This window comes from Lynx canadensis, chromosome D2 (assembly GCF_007474595.2).
Source record: "Lynx canadensis isolate LIC74 chromosome D2, mLynCan4.pri.v2, whole genome shotgun sequence".
Classification (NCBI taxonomy): Eukaryota; Metazoa; Chordata; class Mammalia; order Carnivora; family Felidae; genus Lynx; species Lynx canadensis.
In genome coordinates this window covers 49,791,363-49,804,790 of record NC_044313.2, presented here as the reverse complement: position 1 = coordinate 49,804,790, position 13,428 = coordinate 49,791,363, and the positions used below count along the sequence as shown (strand labels likewise).

At 50.2% G+C, this 13,428-nt stretch overlaps 1 protein-coding gene across 5 annotated transcripts in view; it reads right to left on the bottom strand.

The window, feature by feature from the left end:
* Positions 1 to 13,075, bottom strand: part of KCNMA1 (potassium calcium-activated channel subfamily M alpha 1) — a 734,126-nt gene extending 721,051 nt beyond the window's left edge. For 2 of the 5 annotated variants that reach the window (XM_030334398.1, XM_030334399.1), the window contains exon 1: positions 12,533 to 13,073. In XM_030334398.1, the coding sequence (XP_030190258.1) occupies positions 12,533 to 12,910 (378 nt within the window). In that variant the 5' untranslated portion in view covers positions 12,911 to 13,073. Of the gene's footprint in view, positions 1 to 12,532 lie in introns of all 5 variants that reach the window. The other 3 variants (XM_030334400.1, XM_030334401.1, XM_030334397.1) reach the window with 3 other exon arrangements.
* Positions 13,076 to 13,428: the final 353 nt, after the last annotated feature.

Below are 13,428 nucleotides of genomic sequence, written 5' to 3'. Positions count from 1 at the left end.
CTTGAAACCATAAAACCCAGGCAGTCAGCTCCTTGAAATCGGTCCTGGTCGTGATGTATCAGATTTGACACTAAAAACAAAGGCGACAAAAACAAAAATAAACAAGTGGAACTACACCAAGCTAAAAAAAAAAAAAAAAAAAAAAAACCTTTGCACAACAAAGGAAACTATCAACAAAATGAAAAGGCAATCTGCTGAATGGGAGAAAATATTTGCAAATCATGTATTTTATAAGAAGTTAATATCCAAAGTACATAAAGAACTTATATAACCCAATAACAAAAGAAAACAAAAACAATGCAATTTAAAAAATGGGCAGGAGATCTGAATAGACACTTCTCCAAAGAAGGCATCCAGATGGCCAACAGGTACATGAAAAGATGCTCAACATCACTCATCATCAGGGAAATACAAATCAAAGCCACAATGGGATACCACCTCATACCTGTCAGAATGGCTATTATCAAAAGGACAAGAAATAAAAATGCTGGCGAGAATGTGGAGAAAAGGGAGTCCTCGTGCACCATTGGTAAGAATGTAAACTGGTGCAGCCGCTGTGGGGACAGTATGGACAGTCCTCAAAAAATTAAAAATAGAGCTACTATTTTTACATTTTACAGGATGCAGCATTTCGACTTTGGGGGATTTCTCCAAAGAAACCAAAAACACTAACTCAAAAAGATATCTGCACCCCCATATTCACTGCAGTATTAATTACAAGACACAATATATAGAAACAACCTAAGTGTCCATCAATGGAGGAACGGATAAAGAAAATGTGATTTTAGACAGAGAGAGAGAGAAAGAGAGGAAGGGAGGAAGGAAGACAGAGAGAGAAAGAGAGGAAGGAAGGAAGGAAGGAAGGAAGGAAGAGAAAGAAAGAAAACACAGACAATGGAGTATCATTTAGTCATAAAAAAAGAATGAAACCTTGCCATCTGCCACAACATGGATGTTATTGAGGGTACTATGCTAAGTAAAATAAGTCAGACAGAGAAAAAGAAATACCATATGATCTCACTTATATGTGGAAACCAAAAAGAAAGGAAAAAAAAAAAAAAAGAAAGAAAGAAAACCAAGCTCAAAGATATAGAGAACAGACTGGTGGTTGCCAAAGGCTGGGAATGCAGGGTGTATGAAATGATGTAAAGGGAATCAAAAGATACAAACTTCCACTTATAACATCAATAAGTCATGGGGGGATAATGTGTAGCAAAGCAACTATAATCAATAATACTGTATTGCATATTCAAAAGTTGTTAAAAGAGTAGATCTTAAAAGGTCTCAGAACAAGAGAAAATAATCTCTAACTCTGTAAGGTGACAGATGTTAACTAGGCTTATTGTGATTGTTTCACAATATACACAAAAATCAAATTATTATGTTGTATATCTGAAACTAATATAATACTATATTAGTTTAAAAAAAAAAAAAAGAAATCTTACAAGGAAAATAGGGTTGCACCCGAGCTTAAGGAAAGGATGCCATTTTTAATACTGAGGCAAACCACTGACTTCTCTTGTAGGTTCAGCTAAAGACACCATTCCTATCCCCGTTGAGAATCTTACACCTGATCAGTTGTGGCTGACACAATCCACAGGATGAAAGGCCATAATGCATGGGTAGCTAAAACAATTCCTTTAAACACTATGAGGAAAATGCTCCCAGATGCAAAAAGAAAGAAAAAAAAATGTATATAAAGCTGTAGCCAGCTAATACTGGTCACGAAACTCCCCAGCACTTGGATAAACCCTGTCATCTTCCAAACCTTCCTCCAAGCCTGAGAGTCCTTTCTCTGAGTTTTCCACTGGATCATCATTAGACGCCCACTTTTTCCCCTTCCAGAGCTATAAAGGGTCTATACTCCAAAGTCACATGAAGGGAAAATAAATCAATGCAGCAACTGCTCCTGAAGAGGGGCAGAACTCTGCTCCTGTGTAATGTGTACATAGAAAAGACCCCCACGGAGCCCCGTGACTCCCAGGATCTGGGTCACAGGCCACCCGGGGCCCCATGCTATCAGTTAACCAGACAATGCTTTTCACTGGAAAGCCAAAATCTTCCCACAGTGAAAACACTCTTTCTACCGGTCTTTATATAACACTTCTCTCTTTGGGGGTGAGGTCACTTGTCATGACTTATTCGTTAAGACAAAGGTGCAGGAACTAAAAACAAAATCCACCCAATTATATATTTACCCAGCCTCTAGCTCCCAGAAAAGAAATTATATTTTTCTTGGTGTGAACATCTCCTTCTCCCCCCCTACTCTCCCTCACCTTCTCCTCTTGCATGTTCTCCTTCCTTTCCTGGTTTCCTTCTGTTCCGCGGACCAGGGGAAATGGCAGAACTAGTATATGGAAGCCCAGAGAAGAGGCGTAAGATGAGCAGTTGGGAGGGACAAGCCTTGATTCTAGGGAGCAGCCGTCCTTAAATGGTACAAAAAGAGGCCCCAGATCACTATCTGCTCTCTGCCCTTTGGGAAGAGCCGACACCTAGAAAGCAGAGTCCGCCTCCGGCTTCTTAACAAAGGATCCACACTCTACATCTGGATTCTTGGCATGGCCCCTGATTCACATCTGCTCCCAGCCAAGACCAGCACTAAACTATGAAGGAAGCTGAAGTTTGGAACACAGTGCATGTACCATTGACAAAGAGGTGACGTGATGGCCCGGGGACAGCCAAAACCTCCACCCGCAGCGTCTAACAAGACCAGACACATCCTGGAGGGCAAACTCTCAGAACCAATGGCCAAAATGGGCCACCTTCCAAACTTCGGGGAATAGGACAAGGAAAACTCTCACTACCACAGGTGAAGGATACCAGCAAGTCATTAAGAGAAAAAGAAAGTGGCCTGCACAGGAGCAACACCCTTATGGGCATTCTACCCCTCCACAACATTGCTGCCATTAACACCACCCAGCTCTTGGCCTCCCTGGGCTGGATTTAGAATCTGAAATCTACTCTCCACTGAGATTGGCTCTGGGTGTCATGGAAACAGACCAGAAGCAAAGAGGGGCTAGTGCAAGGAGAAAACTCTTTCTCTCCACTCATTCTAAGGTGGGCTTGTCCTCCATGAAACAGTGGCCTCAGGAGATCATGAACACCCCCATCCCCAATGATGATGGGGCACAGGGCTCCCAGCACCGGCACCGGGGAGGAAGTAGAATCCAGGCCCAAATCTCCCTTCCACCTCTGTGACTTCATAATACCATGTGCTTCTCAACTAGTGAGACCAAGTTCCTGTTTGTTGTCCACTAACCTGCCAACTTCAGTCCCTCTGCTCCCAGACTTAGCAAAAGTCACTACAGAAGGAAGAAAAGAAGTAAAGGGTGAAAAGCAGAAGGAAGGCGCGAAGGAAGGAATACAGGCATGTCTGTTGATTAGCTTTCACATGTCCAGAGTAAGCCAGATCTGGGTCCCTCAGAAAACATGGTAGGGAGCCCAGTGAAACAGCACAGAGAACAGAAAGTAAATGAGATGTCTTAAATAATTTCGCGTTTGGCCAGGTAAAGAAGCATTAGTCATACAGGTAATGAGATCTTACAGGGAGATGAGGATGTTAAGTACATCCATTCAGGACCTGGAGTGTCAATTACATTTCCAAATTGGCAATGAGACAAAGACAATCACCAAATAATGCTGAAAACAAAGCAAATTCCATTTCCATTCTTTTGAAGCTCCCCTCCTGTCCCCTGCCTGACTCACCCACCTCGCAGACAGCTGCTTGTCATGAACTAAATCCTTGTTATCCGCTGGCCAAGAGAGACCTGGGTGGCGTGAATAATTGAAAGCCAGGAATGACTCAAACATCGTGTCACCAAATCAAGCCCATCCCTTTCACCCAGACTTTCTCCACAGCTCCTAACAAATTACCCAGAAAAAAAGAGCAAAACATATTTGCACCTACTACACTCCCACCCGGCCCCCAGCTAACTGTGATGGAAAGGGCCCTTACAACATATATTTAAATGACTCAATTCCTGCCCTCGAGGGAGGGGCTCCCAGGCAACTCCAAGACCAGACACTGCACACCCCACGAGAAGATAACTGTTTTTTTCCCTCTCATCCTATCAGATGAAAGTCACAAGTGGGGCGGGGGGGGGTACTGGGGGGCACCTGAGTGGCTCAGTAGGTTAAGCATCTGACTTCAGCTCAGGTCATGATCTCATGGTTCATGAGTTCGAACCCCACATCCGTCTCTGTGCTGACACCTCAGAGTCTGGAGCCTGCTTCAGATTCTCACACTCTGTGTCTGTCTCTCTCTCAAAAATAAACATTAAAAGGGGTCCCTGGGTGGCTCAGTCGGTTAAGCATCCAACTTCGGCTCAGGTCATGATCTCGCAGTTCATGGGTTCGAGCCCCGTGTCGGGCTCCAGAGCCTGCAGCCTGCTTCAGATTCTGTGTGTGTGTGTGTGTGTGTGTGTGTGTGTGTGTGTGTGTGTGTGTCTCCCTCTGCCCCTCCCCATTCATGCTCTGTCTCTCTCTCTCTCAAAAATATACATTAAAAACAAAGTCACAACTGGGTCTTATTCTTCCCCTAGCACCCAGCCTGGTTTGCGCACAGAGTATGTACTCACCAGGTGGTAAAAGCAAAATCAACAACAACAATCGTAACCATAACATTCAACGGAGGACCTACTGTGTGCTTGCCACTGCACTAAGCCCTTCCTCCTTCTGGCCGCTGAAGACGCTCAGGGCTCAAAGCTTGGTCCAACTGCTCCTCGTTGACAGTGCAACCACATCAACAGCACAGCTCCAGGACAGGGTCCCTGGCGGTGTGAGCTGCAAACAACCCTAATACGCTAGGGTGACAAAAGAATGACTTTCAACTTCCCCTGACAGAACCCCTGAGAAGAGCAGCTGAGGGGGCCCAGCACCGTGCCGCGCCACCCATCTCCCCACACTCAGCATCGGTCTTGAGTCCAACCCTTTTAAGCTGAACCCTCCATCTGGGAAGACCCACCCAGGTCCCTGTGGAAAATCGGGCTGGCGGTCTTGCTGTCCGCGGACTTCAAACACTTCCAGAGGGAATGGCCAGCAGCTGGCTTCCTGGAGCATCACCACGGCGCAGGCCTGGCTACGCCACCAGCCTTTAATTTTGCAAGAAGTTGGTTTGGCAGACTTGCCATCCTGGACCTCGAGAAGCCTAGCCCCTTGCAGTGTGACCAACTGGCGAGAGGAGGAACCCGCATGTTGCTGGGCGGGGAACGCACACACCCCACCCTGTATCTCTGCAGACCACTGCTCTGGCCGCCACAACCCAACCCTCCACCAACAGCTCTTGTGGGTTCCTTGGGAGCAGGCACCCGAACAGTGGGTGTTAGCAGTCAGGGCCCAGTCTGAACCGCAGAGGCTCCAAGGGGCTTGTGCGGAGTCGTCCCGACCTGGCTGTCCTGGCACAGGATCCCTCCCCACCGCTGAAGAGCTGGGAATTTCCATATTTAAAAATAGGCTTTTTGGGAATGCAAGCTGGTACAGCCACTCTGGAAAACAGTATGGAGGTTCCTCAAAAAACTAAAAATAGAACTACCCTACGACCCAGCAATGGCACTACTAGGCATTTATCCAAGGGATACAGGTGTGCTGTTTCGAAGGGACATGTGCACCCCCATGTTTATAGCAGCACTATCAACAACAGCCAAAGTATGGAAAGAGCCCAAATGTCCACTGATGGATGACTAGATAAAGAAGATGTGGCATATATATATAATGGAGTATTACTCGGCAATCAAAAAGAAGGAAACCTTTGCATTTGCAACAACATGGATGGAACTGGAGGGTATTATGCTAAGTGAAATTAGTCAGAGAAAGACAAATATCATATGACTTCACTCATAGGAGGACTTAAAGAGACAAAACAGATGAACATAAGGAAAGGGAGACAAAAATAATATAAAAACAGGGAAGAAGAGAAAACATAAGAGACTTAAATATGGAGAACAAACAGAGGGTTACTGGAGGGGTTTTGGGAGGGGGGATGGGCTAAATGGGTAAGGGGCACTAAGGAATCTAGTCCTGAAATCAGTGTTGCACTATATGCTAACTAATTTGGATGTAAATTAAAAAAAATTTAATTAAAGCAAAAAAAAAAAAAAAAAAGCTTTTTTTTTTTTTTTTAGGGAGGGACTGACTGGAGGGTGGGAATGATCCAGATCTTTGCTACTCTAAGTGTGGCCTGCACAACATAGGCACCCGCCCTCCCCCGTGTCTTGTCAGATGTGCAGAATCTCAGGCCCGACCCTGGACCTTCTGTCGGAATCACAAGCTGCATTTTTAATGGCTACCCCAGGTGATTCTTATGCATATTAACATGTGACAAGCCCCGGGACCAGACAAACACTCTCTCCAGCCCTCCGAAGCAGAGATCTGATATCCCAACTGAACATTCCTTGAGACTTCTACCCAGAATGCTAAGACACCTCTGCCTGGGAGGCGGAGAGTCCTTCTCTGTGTGCCCAGGGCCAGGATTCCACCTACTTAAGTAGCATTTCAAAAAAGGAAGCACTTTTGATCTGCTCCCTGCCATGCACTGAAAGGCTGTGGAATCTCAGAGGTGCTGCAGGAGGCCTGGCCTTGCCTGACCCCCAGACACGGGTCCATGAAGGCCAGTATTTCCCGCACAGCCCAGCAGCTCGGAATCACTGCACAGACACAGCCCTTTCCGCTGGAGGCACAGGGGCACCCCTCCAGGGACTCCACAGCTCTGAAGTCCCAAGATGGTGGTGTTGCCTGCTGTGTTTCAAAAGTTAGCATATGGCCACTGCCACTGTGAGCTGGGGCCCCCCTGCTGCCCACTTTGGGAAAGAGGTCCCAGCATTGCAATCCAGTGCCAGGCGGTTTCAGCAGCACGCTTCTCCTGCCCCGGTGAGACAGAGAGAGGGACCCAAAGCAAGGACTTACTCCGTGCTACGAGACACCCAATGAATGTCCCCCTCCAGGAAAAAGGACAGGAGCAAGGCAAAGAAGGGGCCCACTCGGCCTTGGCCTTGGAATTCTCTCTGCCCCAGACCACGTGATAGGGCAGCTCTTCCTCTCCTCCTGACACATGTTTGGATAAGTCCCCAGGGCACCTGGATACAGAGTCAGCCCAAGGCTTTAGGTCACCAGTGTCCTCCTAGGAAAGTCTACAAAATAGGGCTAGAGAGACAACCTACCCCACAGGGCTGTGCTCTGTTACAATCCCCAATTTGCAGATGGGGAAACTGAGGTGCAGAGCAGTGAAGTCCTTGCCCAAGGTCACAGGCGGACTCAGGTACTACACAGCAGTCTTGACAGCAAGGCAAGGCTGCTCGAAGTGAGCCCGGTTAAGAGCAGTTTGACCAATTTCTCTACTACAGGGCTTCTCCCCACCTGTGATCCGACTCTTCAAGGGGGTGTTCAGGTATGCCAAGACTCACAACATTTTCTGCAAGGTAAGTGCAAGGACAAGTGCTCCACGGAACGCACTTTGGGAAACAGCACTGGGAGGAAAGCTGGTCCTGTTACAGAGAACGCTGCCCAGGAAACTGTGGCATTGTCAGGGGAACAGGTCTACGAGCTCTGGACTGGGGTAACGGGATGAAAGTCCTCCCTTCTCAATGGTATGATGTTGGCCAGCCCTGCTCTCCTACCAAACATTTCACACCCTCTCAGTCTATCATTCCCGGAGCCCCACAGCGTTAACACTGGTCAACGCTAGTCCACTGATGTCCCCACCATCAAAACGGCAGCTGTCCTGGCAGGCCCCCATCCACGGACACTTCCCTGGCTGCCCCTCCCCAATCTTCCAGCCTTGCCACAGCCAAGAGCCATGAGCCCAAGTCTCAGTGTCACCCTAGCTGGTTGTTTGACCCAAGGACAGTAGACTTCAGAGTATAGAGGTTCCTTTGGGTTCAAAAGTTCTATTTGTTGTTGTTCTATTTGTTGTATACCCATTATTGCTACTCCTCATAAGCATCCTACAAAGTAAGCATCATTATGCTCTTTTTACAGATGAAGAAACCAAGGTGCAATATGGCTAACAGCCAAAGATACCCTGCTAATAAGATCCAGGATTTGCACTTGGGTCTGACTGCTGAATCTCTACTGAAGTGTGCATTTGCACAAAGAGAGCCAGGAATGAGCAGCAAAAATCTCTCTGCACAAGGGAAGGTCAGCTCTAACTCCCCTGTGACTGGGACCTGAGAGCTTCTCCAAGGCCACCCTAAGTGACCTGATCAAAGAGAATTATCCGAAGGTCATCCAATGCAGGCAATCCCCAAGACGAGATGAGGCTGCAGGTCTGATCTGGAATCAAGAATTCTGAGGCACTGGAGCTCCAGTCCTGATTGGATGCATCGGGCCAGACCCTGGGTAATTACCAAGCCATAACGGGATCTGATGTTTATATTAGTCACGAACCTGACAGAGAAAACGTGTTGTTTTCTCAGACACAACCATGGAGACAATACCTCAATAATTCATTACATGCAGACCAGGCTCGATCAAGCCCAACTTCTACAGGGAGGACAGCTCAAACTGAGAGCAGGCGAGAGCCTATGCCTGGCCACATCCAGGTCCCCCAGTGAGCCGCAGCTCCATTGAAAGCTGGACTCAGTTTCCCCAGGCTAATCTGAAGAGAAGCAGCTTGTGTGCTGAAAGAGGAAATACACAGAGGCACTCCAAGGCTGAATTCCTAAAGAATTTGCCAGAAAATTACAAAACACACTCTGAGCTAGAAACTTTACCCATAGTTTCTCAACTCCTCCCAACCTCTGACACCAAGTCACGGGGCAGGAAGGGGCATCAGAAGTCAGAGAATTCAATCTCCACATTTTAAACACAAGGAAAGAGACCAGAGATGTTAAATGACTTCTTCAAGGTCATGGCCTTATCCAGGCTGCCTGAGCTGCTCGCTGTTCACTATAGTTCGCAACTGGATCGGACCTCAAAACATCACAGCCTGGTGAACACAGAGCTCTGATGAAACCCAACAGAGAAAAAAATGATGACGTGAAAAAGTATAGCAAAGAACACAGTACCGGATGATTGTGCCCAAGTTCCCAACAGGGGGCAATGTGATTAGTTCTCTCATTTCCTGAAAAAAAAAAAAAAAAGTCCACACGCCATTCTTTTCAAAGTAGTAAAGTCACTCACCATTTACAATTCAGAGGCCAAAGGTACTAATGCTGAGATGCCCCGGGAAGCACGTCCATAGTCTCGGGTTCCTTTGATCAAAAAGGAAGATTGGGTTCCTTTGATCAAAAAGGAAGATGCTGTCCTAGGGGCCAAATACTTGTGATGTCACAGTGCCCTGATGAAATTTACTTCCCATGGAATTTCAGATGCTAAAAAACGAGGCCTCCATGGGACCCCAGCTGCTGGTCAAACCGTCTTGGGACTGAATGAGGGTGAGGGTGGGCACATCTGAGGGCCGAGAGAATTCTATGCCCCAGCAGTCTACGTTTGCTTGGGAAGCCCAGCACTGGAATAATTATTCCAAACTTAGGCCAAATGCATTCTTCTGTACCGCATCTCAACAACTAGCAAATACTTGGAAAACAAAAAGAATATAAGACAAAAAACCAGGATGGCAGTAAAAATACAGACCTCAGGGGTAGAAAGTAAAGCTTAGAAGGGGCCTAAGTTACTATTAATGGGTGTAATGAGCCAGCTACACATGGTTTAAGTGAGCAAATCAAGGGGCAGTTATTAAGTAACTCTGGGAATGTTTTAAAGTGGACTCTAATGGGATCAAAAGTGACCTGACCTCGTGCTACGTTGGCCTCACATCCTCCCTCCAACTGCAAGTGTCTCTCATCCCAGGTTGATTTTTTTGTAGAAACTTGCAGTGACGTCAACTCAGCAGGTCTTGGAGCTACAAAATAAAGCCTAAAATATATAGGGATTATTTTTTCTCATGATCGTTGCCAAAAACCTATTTACTTAAGAAGACCGACAGAAGTTATGCTTGGTCATCATTTATGAAAGAGATTCTCTACGTGAGCCATCCAATTAGCATTTCATCACAGGTACTGCAGTGGCATCCATGAACCCCTAGAGTAAAAGGACTTGGAAGCCGTGTTTAAAACCCCAGGATCACAAAAATACCAAAACTTGTTTTGACTCACTGAAAAAGTTTTCACTACGATCAAGAAGGCCCCATTTCTTAAGCATGAGGAAGCTGTTCAAAACTTCACCAAAACATGGGGCGCCTGGGTGGCTCGGTCGGTTAAGCGTCCGACTTCGGCTCAGGTCATGATCTCGCGGTCCGTGAGTTCGAGCCCCGCGTCGGGCTCTGTGCTGACAGCTCGGAGCCTGGAGCGTGTTTCAGATTCTGTGTCTCCCTCTCTCTGACCCTCCCCTGCTCATGCTCTGTCTCTCTCTGTCTCAAAAATAAATAAACGTTAAAAAGAAATTTAAAAAAACAAAACAAAACAAAAAACAAAAAAAAAACTTCACCAAAACCACTTAGTCTAGAGAACATTTTAGATGCACACATCCAGGAGTTCTCTCTCCCCTAAGGGCAGACACTGACCCTCAGTAAAGGAAAAAACAAACAAACAAACAAAAAAACCCTCCAAGACGAAAGACTGCGAGAGAAGGAGGAGACGAGGGAATGTGTGGTCAAGATGTTGAAGAAACAGGTAAGGGGCACCTGGGTGGCTCAGTCGGTTGAGCCTCCAACTTCGGCTCAGGTCATGATCTTGTGGTTTGTGAGTTCAAGCCCCATAATCGGGCTTGTTGCTGTGAGCTCAGAGGCCACTTTGGATCCTCTGTCCCCCTCTCTCTGCCCCTCCCCCACTTGCACTCTCCCAAAAATAAATACTAAAAAAAAAAAAAAAAAAGACACAGGTAAGAGAAAGGCTAAGGCAGGAAGCACCATCTCAGGGTCTCCTGGTTCAGATTTTGCTTAACCTGTTTGCTTCTCAGGAATGTGGGAGATTTCTCACCTGGACAAGGAAGGAGAACCCCCATGGCAGAGGAGGTAACTCCAAAGAAAGCTGGCTGGCCAACATCTGGAAGCCTCCCGAGAAGTGGGAGGAGAAAAGACAGAGATGGCTTTTATTTTTCTCCCTTATGCCCAACACACCAGTATTTTCCAAAACACAAATGTGCCTGCCACAAAACTCAGCTGATCTCCAGCACCCAGCGCCGTGTATAATTAATGATCAGGAGAGGGAGCCTGGGTTCGTCCTCGGTATTTCACCCAGAGCCCCCGGCTTCCCTACTTCCCATAGCAACTAAGGAGACTGCGACAAGTTGCCGAGTCCTATGGAAGTTTGAGGGGTCCTGGGATTCACTTTGCTAGAAAAGAGGTGTGAAATATCCCGACCAAGATCTGCCTCCACTTTGCAATGTTCGCCAATTCCCCTTGATCTCCCCTCCCTCCGAAAATGTTAGCGCTGTGAAGTCCCCTAGGGTGGGACTTACTCAAACACAAAGCAGCTCGGTCCCTCTTTTTTCCAGTTCTCTCTCTCTCTCTCTCTCTCTCTCTCTCTCTCTCTCTCTCTCTCTCCCTCTCTTATTCAGTTTTCTGTGAAAAACTGCCCCAGCCCCTCACCTTCAGCCATTGGGAGGATGGGGGGGAGAGGGGGAGGAGGAGGGCAGAGGACATCTCTAGGGACACGGCGACAGACCAGGCAGTCAGCCTAGCAACCATACTTAAGGTGTAGTGAGCTTCGGTGCTGGTGGGCGTCTATGCGCCAGGAATAGCTTAAGCCGACATCCAGCCACCTCAAAAGCGCTGGGGAGGAGGCTCCGCGCGAAACCGCGGCCTCGGAGGCTCTCGGGCGGACCTCCTGCTCCTGCTCCCCGCTGCTGGCGGCATTTCCGGGCACCTAAAGGGGGTGGCTTGGGGGTCGAGAATACACAGGCTGAAGAACTTGGGGTGGGGGTATATTCCAGAAGAATATCCAAGGGATGGAGAGGAAGGTGACATCAGATGTGCGCCCTTGCCACATTCCTAAAGTGGCAGCCTCCGCGGGCTGCCTCCGAAACTGGGATGCATCTCCCCAACTTTCCCTCTCTGTCTCCGAGATCCCCCACTTCCTCTGGCCAGGTTCCTCCCCTGGGATTCCCTAGTCCAAAAGATTTTCTCCCCTGTCCAAAGGCTTTCCCCCTTCCTTCTGACACCGCGAACTCCTGTCCCCAACAGGTTTCTCGAGTGCGGGCTGCCGTGCTCCCCCTCGCCCACCACCAGCAACGCGGCCGCCGCACCCGGCACACGCACCCGGCGGCCCCCCGGGGCCTCGGGGCCCGCGGGCTCGGCTCTCCCCACCCCGCACCCGGCAACCGAGAGGCGCGCGTCCCCCGCCCGGCCCCAACCGCGGCCGCCGGCGACCCCACCGTAAACAAGGGGACGCGGGACCGGGCGTCCGCGTCCCGGGGCGCACCGGCTGGGGGCAACTCCTCTGCCCGGGCGCACCGCCCGCCGCGCCGAGCGGGGCTCGGGGAGAGCGGAGGGAAGGGCAGGCGGCGCGGGGAAGACAGGCAGGGATGGAGGGCGGCAAGGCGCGGTGAGGAGCGAGGAGGTGGGCTGGCGCAGGGGGCGGGCGCCCGGGGCACGCGTTACCTTCGTCTTGCCCCCGCAGTGGCAGCAAACGGTCCACAGGTACTTGAGCGTCCGCCAGAGCAAGATGATGAAGAGGCCCCCGAAGAAAGTCACCATGGAGGAGGCCAGGAAAGCCCACCACATGCGCTGGCCCCGGCTGTCGCACGGCACCTCCATGGTCACCGGGATGATGAGCGCATCCATCTTGGGCTCGTGGACCGAGGACGAGGAGGAAGAGGAGGAGGAGGAAGAAGAGGAGGAGGAGGAAGAGGAGGAGGAGGAGGACGCGTCTAGGCTGAGATGGTTCGCGTGGATATTGCTACTCATTCTAAGACTGCTGCCTCCGCCGCCGCCGCCGCCGCCGCTGCTGCCGCCGCCGCCGCCGCCACCATTTGCCATAGCTAGCAACGGGCAGCCGGCGCAGGGGCTCGGGGGAGCTCCTCCCGCCGCCAGCGCCACCCCGAACACCCATCAACAGCCATATTGCTGCTACTGCTGCCGCCGCCGCCGCGGAGCGCGGGGAGGGGGCGGGGAGGCGCCTGGGCTCGGGGCGCTGTGCGCGACCTGGCGGGGTGCGCCGAGATATATAGGCGGGGCCGCCGCCCCGCCCTCCCCCGGCCGCCCGCCGGGGGGAGGGGATGGAGCGCGCGGGCAGATCCCCGCCCCGGCCCGCGCCCCGCTCGCCCGGGGCTGCGCCGGCCCGAGCGCGGAGAGCGAGGGGGCGCCGCGGGCCGCCCGCGCCCGGGGTCTGCGCGCCCCCCGGGCCCGCCCCGGCTCTGCGCGCCGGCCCGCCGTGCGCCACGCGAGTGCGCTGCGCTCCGGCCCGGGACCCTCCCCGCGCGCAGCCCGCGCCGCTCACCCGCCGCTCCTGGCTTATTAGGTGGCAACTAGTTAATAACGGGTAATCAGCCCCCTCC